The 13869-nt window shown below is 40.0% G+C and overlaps 4 protein-coding genes across 4 annotated transcripts; all 4 read left to right on the top strand.

Annotated features, from left to right (window-relative positions):
• Positions 1–170: 170 nt before the first annotated feature.
• LOC142946034 (ependymin-2-like) lies at positions 171–3085 on the top strand. Its single transcript, XM_076087031.1, has 6 exons — positions 171–239; positions 412–446; positions 582–716; positions 2224–2410; positions 2506–2593; positions 2718–3085. Exons 1-6 carry the CDS (start codon positions 173–175, stop codon positions 2848–2850), a joined length of 645 nt encoding a protein of 214 aa, XP_075943146.1. The 5' UTR covers positions 171–172; the 3' UTR covers positions 2851–3085.
• A 672-nt stretch (positions 3086–3757) lies between these two features.
• On the top strand, positions 3758–5626 carry LOC142945958 (alpha-protein kinase 1-like). Its single transcript, XM_076086897.1, has 4 exons — positions 3758–3816; positions 3902–4064; positions 4732–4918; positions 5129–5626. The coding sequence occupies exons 1-4, from the start codon at positions 3758–3760 to the stop codon at positions 5320–5322; spliced, it is 603 nt and encodes a 200-aa protein (XP_075943012.1). The 3' UTR covers positions 5323–5626.
• Positions 5627–6664: 1038 nt separating this feature from the next.
• On the top strand, positions 6665–9579 carry LOC142946035 (ependymin-2-like). Its single transcript, XM_076087032.1, has 6 exons — positions 6665–6733; positions 6906–6940; positions 7076–7210; positions 8718–8904; positions 9000–9087; positions 9212–9579. Exons 1-6 carry the CDS (start codon positions 6667–6669, stop codon positions 9342–9344), a joined length of 645 nt encoding a protein of 214 aa, XP_075943147.1. The 5' UTR covers positions 6665–6666; the 3' UTR covers positions 9345–9579.
• Positions 9580–10128: 549 nt separating this feature from the next.
• LOC142945915 (ependymin-like) lies at positions 10129–12099 on the top strand. The gene is made up of 6 exons (XM_076086852.1): positions 10129–10195; positions 10384–10418; positions 10570–10704; positions 10789–10981; positions 11170–11257; positions 11550–12099. Exons 1-6 carry the CDS (start codon positions 10129–10131, stop codon positions 11671–11673), a joined length of 642 nt encoding a protein of 213 aa, XP_075942967.1. The 3' UTR covers positions 11674–12099.
• The last annotated feature ends 1770 nt before the right edge of the window (positions 12100–13869 follow it).

Below are 13869 nucleotides of genomic sequence, written 5' to 3'. Positions count from 1 at the left end.
ATTTATATGAGCATGATGACATCAGCTTTTCACCCCTTGAGAGTTACAGGGTTAGAAATAAACCCTGGAAGCAGGACTTCCTCCTGGAGCCTCTGGTCGTATTTATAAGGAAGTGACTTTCCCTTCAAGTACCAGAGTGTTTGTGGCTGTCTGGAGCATGGAACCCTGAAGTATGATGCTCTTAGTAGTTTTAACATGTTTGCTGGCAGGCTGCCTGGCTCAGGGCCCTCACCCATGCTGTAAGTACAATAACAGATTTCTCAGCTCTTATTTCTTAATTAAGACATGTTATGCTTTCTCAATACTCAATGTTATCCAATGCTGAATTAGACAGTGATCAGACTTGTAATGTTACTGTGTCAAATGTGTGCTTTTGTTCAATAATTGCACGCATCTTCTTCCATAACACAGCAAGTCCTCCTCTTCTGAGCGGAAGCCTCTCTGTGGTGAGTGTTCAATTGTTTCTGAGTTGTGTTATGTAAGCATACAAAATCAGTACCTGACCTGAGCATGACTAAGCACATTTACAGTATGTGAAAGAGGGAGATGTAAACTCACTCACTCACATGGTCTTTCTCCAGTCCACACAGAATGAAAAGCTGTGGACTTACGGCAGATACCTGTACGATGCACTGGGACAACGGATCCGGATCATGGAGCTGGGCGCTTACGAGAATAAGTCATTCACCTATGACGCGCTTCTGCTGTACAGAGAGGTGACCAGAGCACTGACATGAGTGTCCTAAATATTTGTGTTGGAGTGAAGTCGCTCCTGATTAGAAGTGAAAAGTACAAGAAAAATAATTTTATTGAATTAGAAGCACCAAGATCTACAGCTAGAGTGTACTCACAATCTAGACTCAATTTCTAAAATTTGAAGAAACTGAGGGGTATAAATCCAAATTCTGATTGAATATGTTATTGTTTTTATTTCATTTAATTTGTTGCATGTTGTAAGCGCAGTAACTATATTTCTTTATCAATGGTCACACATTGTGAACCCAATTCCCCAAATACGCAGCTTGGTCAGTGCTTTAAGACTTCGAACTGTGACACACTACGCACCCTCTAGCGTCGGGCTAGGTTGTGTCAGGGACGGCGTGTCAATGTACACTCGTTACATGCATTGTGTCTTTTCAAAATTAACTTCCGTCTTCAAAGGACATTTAGGTTTAGACAGCAAACACACTTACTTAGGGTCAGGAAAAGAGCCTGGTTGGCGTAAGCTTGACTAATTAACAACTCATGTGACTAGCAAGTGACAAACGAGTCACTTGACTAATGACTGATGTGATTTACGATTGACGGGTCAACGTTGCGCAAGAGACATGAACGGCAGTCTACTGGGTCCTGTGTTTGTTTGACCCATCAACCATCTCTCCTACCGGCCCTGTGTGGACTATTGCAGACTTTACACTACATCAGCTGCTCTTAGCGTGCAATAAGGAGTGTGTTTATGTTGTAGTAAACTGCAAGTCCGGTACGTGCGTCACATACACACGCTTATGTGGACAACTATAATGCTATTGTGGGAAATTACATTTTCATTTTTTAAGTTTACATTATTATTTCAATAAAAGTTGCGATGGGCTTCCATACAATGGAGCAATGATAGGAGTTGCCGTTTGCCAAGTTGCTGTGCAGAAGTGCAGTGAGGCTTTATTATGGGAGTACAAATTGTATGTGGACCTTGCAAATGATTTACATATGGAGTGGTCCTTCGGTTATCCACTCAACCATAATCTTAAATGTCAATATGTCAGAGTTCACAGTAACCATATTTTTCTGTCTGGGTCAAAATATGTAACGTGTGAATATACAGATTTAAGTGCTTAGTAATGTAACATGACAATAGCATAATTTAGAGAAATTATAATATTTAATATCAACTTGTAGTGTAAACGATAATGGTCCTGTGCTTCAAAATAGCATTAGAACTCCTCACTTTTTGTTGATAAATTCACATGCAGAATCATTAGTTAGCTGAGGCAGCACAACCAGACAAGAAGGTTTGTGAGCATAAAATGTGATTATATCACAAGTCATGTGCTGCAGTTCACCACATGCTAGTCCCTCCCTCTCACTCATCATGGACTTAAATGGTATTCAATCTATATGCACAAGAAATAATTATGTTGTGTATATAAGTGTAAAAGAAGAAAAAACATGATATGAATTCAAATAAGCAATTGTCACCCTAATCCCACAACTTTCATCCACCAGAAAACCATGTATGAGATTAACGAACATGACCGCACATGCAAGAAAAAGCCTCTGAAGACAGACTTCCACCCTATGGCAATCCCAAAAGATGCGTCTCTGCTGGGCCAGTATGTTCTGGGCAGCTCGTCTGGACCTGGAGAAGGACTCCTGGTCAACACTTGGACGGGAGATCTGCCCGACAAAACAGGTTAGAGAGCATGTAATGGTATGAAAATGCCTGAACTGTCTATCCATCCGTCCCAGTCTAATAATAGATTCGTTTTTTTATCTCTGGCCTAACAGGAAAGTTCATGTCCACAGTCACTGAATTTGGTTGTGTTCCTATAAGCACTGTGGCCCACACTAGCCAGTATGGATGGGTGGTGACAAGGTGAGTTAACATCAACACTGTAAAAATCACTCTAAAGGGCAGGAAGGACATTGTGACTTTTGAAAATCAGAACTGTTTGCATCGGGCCAAGTGGTCATTGTGTCTCCGTCTTTCTGTTTACTAGCTTCTTGAACAACGTCCTTGGGATATCAGACCCCGGTCAGCTCAACCCTCCAGACTTCTGCCTGGATGAAGAGATGAGGGCTGATGAAGAGCAGACAGACTTTCTCAGCGTGTTCCTTAATAACAAGCTCTGAGGGCCTCCTTTAACTCATGATTTGAAAAAAAAAAAAAAAAAAGTGCAGTGGTATACATCACATTTACTCTGCAATAACGTGTAATTCCAAGCATCTGGAGCATCTCAGACATGACATCAATCATTTTTTTTTCATATTTCTGTCTATTTTCATATTGACAATGTATTAAAAAGCTAACAAAAGATGCTGATGTGTGACCACATGTCATTTTTATTGATAAGCTTATAAAAATAAAAATAAAATTCATATATTTCACCTTGTGTCTGTGTGTAATGCTGACATGCAATATACAGCATTGTAACAGTACGGCAAAAGTGAGGCATGACGACTTCATGCAATAAATTGCCAATTAATTAACATGGCTATAACAATTGATAAATCAACATCCCCGCATTTTTAGGAAACACGTTGAAGTTGATTTGACATTTCCCTCGAAGTCAAAGGTCAAAGGTATACATATAACGTTTTCGGGGGTTTTTGCCTAAATTAGCAGGGACTGGGAGAGAGAGGAGATGACATGACATAAACTTCTCAGGCCAGATTCAAAGCTGAAACATCTGTTAAAAGCTGTGCTATCAGTCACAGGGACACTCCCATATTATTACCAATGGTGTCTGTTTATTCTGACAAGAGAAGTGTTAAAGCTACTGGACTCAAAAGAAAACCTGGCAGTGGAATCAGAGTGGGAGCCTCCCCAGGCTTCTTTATAAGGAAGCGAGCGCTCTCACGCAGCAGCATATTTGCATCTGTGCGCAGAGGAAAGGTGTATCTACCATCAGACAGCATGAGAGCCCTCGTCCTGTTTGTGTGCCTGTCAGTGGGCTGCCTAGCTCAGAGACCAAAGCCATGCAGTGAGTACATCAACAGATGCTGAGTTCATTTGTAAATCTAGTTTGTCCTCTGAAAGATGATGCAGAGAGCGGCAATATGGGTGCAGTTTTTACACCAGGAGGAAAGGTTAAGCAGGTATGCAGCTGCACATTCTAGGGACAACCTGAACCTGAACATAATGACTTTGAGTTTCACTTTGTCTGTGTATTTATGTCCTTAGTTATGTGGGGAAAGACTACTTGAAGCCTAAGGAGATCCAGTTTCACCTGAAAGATGTGGAGAGACAGATGACAGCCCAGCACTATGTGACTGCGTTCAACAAGAGTCTGTACGACAAGGAAGTGATGGCTCAGATCTTCTTCATTCCCTCGGAAGCACTGTTGGTGAGGCCAAATCCTAAAGAACACGGCAAACATAAAATATATGTGTTAAGTTTCACTTCATTTGGGGAAAGTAGATGTATCAGATGTTGCATTAGTATTAAAATGACATCATTCATAATTGCCACTTTAATAGGACCCCGTACACAAATACATCATTTAGAGACAGCAGAGTGCAGAATAGCCTGCAGCAGCCTTGGATCTGTGAAATTCAACTCTAATCCCAGTACACCCTCCAGTTGTCAGTTTAAAGCCAGACATATATACTCTCTACTCACTGTAGTGGAGCCAATACTTATTAGTTATTAGTCTATAATGCACTATGAGCTGTTAAAGGGGGGACATGGGAAATAATGATACAAATAATAGCTTAGCGGCAAGTATTGTCTCTGCACTCCCCTGAAAGAACTAGCCCAAAACAATTTAAAAATTAAATTTACAATTCTGGCCTGGCCTTTTGAAATGATACACAATGTTAAGACTACAACACTTGCCCTGGTGAGTACTTTGAGGAGTGGCAGAACACTGAACACCACATGTAATGTCCATTTGGAGACATAGTAAAGCCATTGGATGACAGGAGAAGATTATATTATACAGCCATGTTAATAGGTTGCATACAAAGACGGGCTTTCAATGTTTCCCTCTTGTTTTCTGTAATTGTGAATAGATTCTGAATGGAAATCAGATTGCGGGCTGTGTAACAGTTGAGCCCTACATGCTTGGAGACTTTGTCAAACTGACCAACAACACTGGAAAGAAGGACAAGCATTTCCAGGCTACAGAATATGGCCTCGCCTTTGGACACTTTACCTACCTGCTCTCTGACTACCAGGAAGTTGTTGTAGACCTGCAAGGTGTGTTTGTGTGTGTGTGTAGGTGTGCGTGTGTGTGTGTGTGTGTGTGTGTGTGTGTGTGTGTGTGTGTGTGTGTGTGTGTGTGTGTGTGTGTGTCACTGAAATCACAGACTCCTGGTGTATTCTTAATATTGTCATTTAAAGGTATACATATACAGTATATATGTTTGTTCTTAATTGTGAACGCATCATCAACGCATTTTTTTACAGGGTGGGTGACAGCCAATGGCAAAGGGCTGACTTACCTCACTGACCCCCAGATTCACTCCACCAAGACCCCCAAAGGCCCCTCCAACTTCGCTGCCAGAGGCCTCAGGTACTTCCTGGAAGAGCAACATGGGCCAGAGTGCAATGGCATTTGCCAGCTGCTCCAACTACCTCCAGTGCTGCCTCAGAAACTTTGAGGAGTTGCCGATGTTGAGTGTTTTTATGGGAGTGTTTGTATTCAGAATTAAATGATCAATCAAGGTTCTGTATTTTTCCTATAGCAACACCATAGCAGTCCAGCACCATAGCGATAATGTAGTAGTGTAGGAAAGTAAAATCCAACAAAAGTATGAAAATAGTTTAAAGTTAAATTACATTCTATCTGAGGTGCTAAATGTATAAAAGTTATTGGTATGTTATTAAAAATGACATTTTATGATGTACACACACAGAATAGCAATTAGGCTAGTTTCCACTGCAATAAATAACATAAAATACCTACTTGTTTGTTTTGCTTTGGAGTGCAGGAACCACCTGTGACTGCACGAGACAAATATCGTTGAGTGTAAAGCTTGTACTTTATGAAAAGTTTCCATCATCAGCACTGGGGATCAGATCTTGCATCGCCCCCATTCACACCCTGGCGTTATTAAATTGTTGCTTTAACAACAGATGGAAAATGACCATGCAAACATTCTAACATGAGTAGTAACTTTCAAAATGTATGTAAAATGAAAGCAAGCTACAAATAAATAAGATGCAGCCATCTGTTTTTCATTGACATACAATGGTTCAAAGTTTCCGATTATATAACTATATTTTGAGATTCTGCTCTTTTCACCTTCAAACTTATCACACTGGTGCCTAAGAATAGGAACACAACCAGATTCATGTAGCCAGTGTTGGTAATGTGTGATAAAATGTATTATGACGTTGTTATACATACAGCAATACAGTGCTCTAATTGCAACAGTCACACACCTCCACATCATATGACCGTGATGTCATTCTTGGAGCTGTTAGCACCCTTGAGCATCCCTCTCCAGTCAGCTGAAAGTCCAGTTCTGGGTTTACAAGCCTCCATCTGAACCGAACAACATTATTTACCCCTGACCCACTGTGCGCTGCATGACCTCGCAGTCACATGATCTTCATGAAATGAAAATATTATATTGAGATGTGTATTTTTGCTTGCTGTGCTCAGCTAAATGTACTGTACCATGCAGAATATAAAATAAAATATTTCCAGACATAATATGTCTCAACATGCACACAATCATTTGTAGGCCTCCAATTTTAAAACATTAACCAGCCTATAGTTAACATAAAGTAGACGGCATTTACAGGGAGAGATTTATGGCCTTTTATTATTTATATGAGCATGATGACATCAGCTTTTCACCCCTTGAGAGTTACAGGGTTAGAAATAAACCCTGGAAGCAGGACTTCCTCCTGGAGCCTCTGGTCGTATTTATAAGGAAGTGACTTTCCCTTCAAGTACCAGAGTGTTTGTGGCTGTCTGGAGCATGGAACCCTGAAGTATGATGCTCTTAGTAGTTTTAACATGTTTGCTGGCAGGCTGCCTGGCTCAGGGCCCTCACCCATGCTGTAAGTACAATAACAGATTTCTCAGCTCTTATTTCTTAATTAAGACATGTTATGCTTTCTCAATACTCAATGTTATCCAATGCTGAATTAGACAGTGATCAGACTTGTAATGTTACTGTGTCAAATGTGTGCTTTTGTTCAATAATTGCACGCATCTTCTTCCATAACACAGCAAGTCCTCCTCTTCTGAGCGGAAGCCTCTCTGTGGTGAGTGTTCAATTGTTTCTGAGTTGTGTTATGTAAGCATACAAAATCAGTACCTGACCTGAGCATGACTAAGCACATTTACAGTATGTGAAAGAGGGAGATGTAAACTCACTCACTCACATGGTCTTTCTCCAGTCCACACAGAATGAAAAGCTGTGGACTTACGGCAGATACCTGTACGATGCACTGGGACAACGGATCCGGATCATGGAGCTGGGCGCTTACGAGAATAAGTCATTCACCTATGACGCGCTTCTGCTGTACAGAGAGGTGACCAGAGCACTGACATGAGTGTCCTAAATATTTGTGTTGGAGTGAAGTCGCTCCTGATTAGAAGTGAAAAGTACAAGAAAAATAATTTTATTGAATTAGAAGCACCAAGATCTACAGCTAGAGTGTACTCACAATCTAGACTCAATTTCTAAAATTTGAAGAAACTGAGGGGTATAAATCCAAATTCTGATTGAATATGTTATTGTTTTTATTTCATTTAATTTGTTGCATGTTGTAAGCGCAGTAACTATATTTCTTTATCAATGGTCACACATTGTGAACCCAATTCCCCAAATACGCAGCTTGGTCAGTGCTTTAAGACTTCGAACTGTGACACACTACGCACCCTCTAGCGTCGGGCTAGGTTGTGTCAGGGACGGCGTGTCAATGTACACTCGTTACATGCATTGTGTCTTTTCAAAATTAACTTCCGTCTTCAAAGGACATTTAGGTTTAGACAGCAAACACACTTACTTAGGGTCAGGAAAAGAGCCTGGTTGGCGTAAGCTTGACTAATTAACAACTCATGTGACTAGCAAGTGACAAACGAGTCACTTGACTAATGACTGATGTGATTTACGATTGACGGGTCAACGTTGCGCAAGAGACATGAACGGCAGTCTACTGGGTCCTGTGTTTGTTTGACCCATCAACCATCTCTCCTACCGGCCCTGTGTGGACTATTGCAGACTTTACACTACATCAGCTGCTCTTAGCGTGCAATAAGGAGTGTGTTTATGTTGTAGTAAACTGCAAGTCCGGTACGTGCGTCACATACACACGCTTATGTGGACAACTATAATGCTATTGTGGGAAATTACATTTTCATTTTTTAAGTTTACATTATTATTTCAATAAAAGTTGCGATGGGCTTCCATACAATGGAGCAATGATAGGAGTTGCCGTTTGCCAAGTTGCTGTGCAGAAGTGCAGTGAGGCTTTATTATGGGAGTACAAATTGTATGTGGACCTTGCAAATGATTTACATATGGAGTGGTCCTTCGGTTATCCACTCAACCATAATCTTAAATGTCAATATGTCAGAGTTCACAGTAACCATATTTTTCTGTCTGGGTCAAAATATGTAACGTGTGAATATACAGATTTAAGTGCTTAGTAATGTAACATGACAATAGCATAATTTAGAGAAATTATAATATTTAATATCAACTTGTAGTGTAAACGATAATGGTCCTGTGCTTCAAAATAGCATTAGAACTCCTCACTTTTTGTTGATAAATTCACATGCAGAATCATTAGTTAGCTGAGGCAGCACAACCAGACAAGAAGGTTTGTGAGCATAAAATGTGATTATATCACAAGTCATGTGCTGCAGTTCACCACATGCTAGTCCCTCCCTCTCACTCATCATGGACTTAAATGGTATTCAATCTATATGCACAAGAAATAATTATGTTGTGTATATAAGTGTAAAAGAAGAAAAAACATGATATGAATTCAAATAAGCAATTGTCACCCTAATCCCACAACTTTCATCCACCAGAAAACCATGTATGAGATTAACGAACATGACCGCACATGCAAGAAAAAGCCTCTGAAGACAGACTTCCACCCTATGGCAATCCCAAAAGATGCGTCTCTGCTGGGCCAGTATGTTCTGGGCAGCTCGTCTGGACCTGGAGAAGGACTCCTGGTCAACACTTGGACGGGAGATCTGCCCGACAAAACAGGTTAGAGAGCATGTAATGGTATGAAAATGCCTGAACTGTCTATCCATCCGTCCCAGTCTAATAATAGATTCGTTTTTTTATCTCTGGCCTAACAGGAAAGTTCATGTCCACAGTCACTGAATTTGGTTGTGTTCCTATAAGCACTGTGGCCCACACTAGCCAGTATGGATGGGTGGTGACAAGGTGAGTTAACATCAACACTGTAAAAATCACTCTAAAGGGCAGGAAGGACATTGTGACTTTTGAAAATCAGAACTGTTTGCATCGGGCCAAGTGGTCATTGTGTCTCCGTCTTTCTGTTTACTAGCTTCTTGAACAACGTCCTTGGGATATCAGACCCCGGTCAGCTCAACCCTCCAGACTTCTGCCTGGATGAAGAGATGAGGGCTGATGAAGAGCAGACAGACTTTCTCAGCGTGTTCCTTAATAACAAGCTCTGAGGGCCTCCTTTAACTCATGATTTGAAAAAAAAAAAAAAAAAAGTGCAGTGGTATACATCACATTTACTCTGCAATAACGTGTAATTCCAAGCATCTGGAGCATCTCAGACATGACATCAATCATTTTTTTTTCATATTTCTGTCTATTTTCATATTGACAATGTATTAAAAAGCTAACAAAAGATGCTGATGTGTGACCACATGTCATTTTTATTGATAAGCTTATAAAAATAAAAATAAAATTCATATATTTCACCTTGTGTCTGTGTGTAATGCTGACATGCAATATACAGCATTGTAACAGTACGGCAAAAGTGAGGCATGACGACTTCATGCAATAAATTGCCAATTAATTAACATGGCTATAACAATTGATAAATCAACATCCCCGCATTTTTAGGAAACACGTTGAAGTTGATTTGACATTTCCCTCGAAGTCAAAGGTCAAAGGTATACATATAACGTTTTCGGGGGTTTTTGCCTAAATTAGCAGGGACTGGGAGAGAGAGGAGATGACATGACATAAACTTCTCAGGCCAGATTCAAAGCTGAAACATCTGTTAAAAGCTGTGCTATCAGTCACAGGGACACTCCCATATTATTACCAATGGTGTCTGTTTATTCTGACAAGAGAAGTGTTAAAGCTACTGGACTCAAAAGAAAACCTGGCAGTGGAATCAGAGTGGGAGCCTCCCCAGGCTTCTTTATAAGGAAGCGAGCGCTCTCACGCAGCAGCATATTTGCATCTGTGCGCAGAGGAAAGGTGTATCTACCATCAGACAGCATGAGAGCCCTCGTCCTGTTTGTGTGCCTGTCAGTGGGCTGCCTAGCTCAGAGACCAAAGCCATGCAGTGAGTACATCAACAGATGCTGAGTTCATTTGTAAATCTAGTTTGTCCTCTGAAAGATGATGCTAAATACTGATCGGGCTGTTCTGTTTTTGCTTCCTTATTTATGAGGAAATATCATGACTACGTAGCGAGCTTTCCACAGCTGTGATGTGAATGTTTATAATAAAACACTGCATTCATTTTAACAGCATCCCCACCGCTGCTGACTGGAAGCCTCAGTGTGGTAAGTTTGCATCTCCTTACACAACTCAGATTGTATTCACCATGCTGGATTACTATTGAACAAAATAAGTCTAGTTGGAGTGAGGTGGTCATATCCAAAAGCATTGCTCGCTGCAAAACTTTCAATTTAATTTTGTATGTGATTTTCCAAGGCCACCCAAAGTGAGAAGTTGATGGCTTATGCCAAGTACAGCTATGACGCACTGGGAAAGCGCATCCGCCTCAGAGAGTTTGGATCTTATAACAATAAGACCTTCCACTTTGATGTGCTTTTCCTCTTCAGAGAGGTAATGACAACATGGCATTGATATCTACGCTAGGAGATGTCGTGTGCAACACAAACTGCTGTATAATGCCATTCTGTCCTGCAGCGTGTCATGTATAAGATCAACTACAAGAACCAAACATGTTGCAAGAAGCTACTGAATGCAGACTTCCACCCCATGGAGATCCCACGGAATGCGTCCCTACTGGGAGAGGTTGTTGTAGGCAGCTCCTCTGGTCCAGGACAGGGACTCCTAGTCAACACCTGGTGGGGAGAGTTGCAAATGAAGAAGGGACCAGGTACAAGAGGAAACTGAACTAGAGGAAATTAGACAGAAAAAAATCACAGCAGAGTCATGTGGTGTACTGTAGCACATGACTGTCTGCGAATCTTCTGTCTAATCGCTGCCTTTGTATGTCACGCTAACAAACCTGCTTGTCTGGTTGCGCTGCCTCAGCTCACATGTGATCCACTTCTGTTTTTGCAGCAAAGTACATGAGCACTGTCACAGAGTTTGAATGCATCCCCGTCAGCACTCTGTATCATACCAGTGGAAGTGGATGGATGGTGACCAAGTTAGTGCATGCACACCACAACTCACAAATGTGAAGAATAAGAAATGAATATATAAAATGGAACAGAATAAGACTTTAAAAACCCTCTCAAACATATTTAGACTTGTATTTTATGAGGGGTTAGCTAAGCTAAGCTAACCCTCTCCTGGTTCAAGGCTTTCACACTCTCCTCCCACAAACACCCTTCACATATCCCATGTATTTCTGGATCCTCTTACAGTACATTACAGTAGCATCCATTATTTTTGTCTGGATGATTTCATCACACGTTCTTCCCATTTGTCACCTTCAGCTTCTTCAACAACGTCATCGGACTAGTGGACCCTCAACAGCTCATCCCTCCACGTTTCTGTGAGGGCGCTCAGCTGGAAGAAAGGCTTGATGAGGAGCCAGTGACCTTCTTCAGTTTGTTTTAAAATATTATATTTTCAGAAATTGAGTGCACTGCAATGATCACTGTATATGACTCTTTACACTGTATTATCTCTTTTTTATGGCAGTCATTGGTGTAATCAATTTGAATTTATACATTTGTTGCGGGTTTGAAACACTTTTGGGAGTTGGCAGTCTGGACCTTGCTGCAAAATGGCTGATTTTGTTCACTGACATATAAGTAAGATGAGTGAGTCGAAGACTCAACCACAAATCAAAGTTTATAGACTTAACTTTCATTAAATCAATATGTTTTACAGTTTTGGGACTGTAATTTATGATTATTGTCATTGTTGATTAATCTGGGATTGACTTCAATTAATCGATTGAAGGTTTAGCTTTAAACTAGAAAATAGTGAAGAACCCTATGGATTGACCTGAGAAATATTAAAAACTGAAATAAACATATTTCAAACCCGATAGGGTTGACTTTCATATTTTCTGATCTAGAACATTACATGCTCTTGGGAGTATGTCAGCGTAAGGTAAAATAAATATTTCAATGAACGTTAATCCAACATTGTTTCATGGTAATAACAATTTCTGATGTTTTGGCAATTTGAATGAGACAATTATGAATTATTTTATTATATGCATTCATTTTTTTTATAACTGCACAATATATTCTAAATCAATATTAAACACTTTAATCGTGCACATATGGGATTGAAACTATCAAATGAGCGAGATGCTGTGCCAGTGCTTTTGTCACTTGAAATACATTTAAAGAGAGAACTAATCCGTACTTTGTGTTACTCATGTGACTCTCGTTTCCCACAATTCCTAGACGTGGTTTTTAAAAGCAATACACCCATGCAAACACAAGAGGGACGTATTGACCTTAAATTCCCTAACAGGTACTAAATGAGTTTACTTGCAATTTAAAATAGTATATATTCATACACTTATTCATCATTCCAACGATACAATAACACAGTGATGACCGTGTACATGGTTATTTATTGTCCTGAAAAACCGACAAATTCTGACTGAAATTGATGAACGTTTCCTCATCACTGCATCACTGCATTTTTATTCTTTTCCATGTAGTCTTGCCAGTGAAATACTTTTTACAAGCTCCATTGTTAACTGGAGATAATTATGAATATTATGTCTGTTTTTGTCAACTTTCCCCATTAATATAGAAACTGGTCAGTGGTTAAAAATATATTATATGTGTCATTCAGAAGAAAATGTAATTTTATTGAAATATTTCACACAGTATTAATGGCCATACGTCTTTTATGGCAGTTTACAGCAGGGGTTCTTAACCTTTTTGACCCCGGGGCCCAACTTTTCAAGTACAAAGTGTCCCGGGGCCCATTCAAATATTAACAGTATTAGTTTAACTAATTGATCTCACTCTTGGTTTGATTTGTATTCAATAACTATATTGTTACCTGTTCCACTCCACCCCTATTTTGGAGCAAAACCGCCTAAAATGACACACCCATATTAAAATGGCTGTAGCTTCTGAACCACTGTGACTATATGCATCAAAAGTGTCAGAAAACCTGTAGGTCATATAGTAACAGAGCAGTGGGCCTTTGGAGTCAGTAAAAAGTGAAGATTTTTGTCTGCATAAAATAAAAAAGTATCTTTCAGTATAAATAACTGCCTGTGGCTGTATCTGTACAGGTAAATGACAGTATAGGGCTGTAACTACACTATCAGTGAACAACTGCCTCAAATATGAAGAAGATTGGACAAAGTATGACGATTCTACAGTGTTTATTCCATGAAGAGATCCAGGCGGAGCTCTAAAAGGATATTTGGAGACCCAAATGGACACATGGTAACCAAATGATATTCTGACACACTAAAGGTGTTTCTCCCTTTATATTTTGATATTATATTATTTTCCTTTTATTTTTAGCCTTTGCAAATTGCAAAAACTATATATATATATATATATATATATGGTCGAAGACGTGGTATGTAAGTAGCGGACTTACTGTGTGTAATGGCTGCGAATGAGCGCACGATCGAGTATGAGGGTAGCTCAGTTACGCAAGGTTATACTTTGGCTGACGGCTTAAAGAAGAGGAAGATAAGGTTTGTAGTATAAGTACTAGCGTTTTCTGAAGCTACTAGCTCCATGGTAACATCCGCTAGCACATTGTTGGGTCTGTAATGTGTCTTTTTCCGTCGAAATGCTGCAAGATCCGACTTGCAGCGGT

Source organism: Anarhichas minor, unplaced genomic scaffold (genome assembly GCF_050575085.1).
Source record: "Anarhichas minor isolate MPS153535 unplaced genomic scaffold, ASM5057508v1 ptg000009l, whole genome shotgun sequence".
Taxonomy (NCBI): Eukaryota; Metazoa; Chordata; class Actinopteri; order Perciformes; family Anarhichadidae; genus Anarhichas; species Anarhichas minor.
The sequence above is the reverse complement of the archived record's forward strand: the minus strand, read 5'-3'. Positions and strand labels throughout refer to the sequence as shown.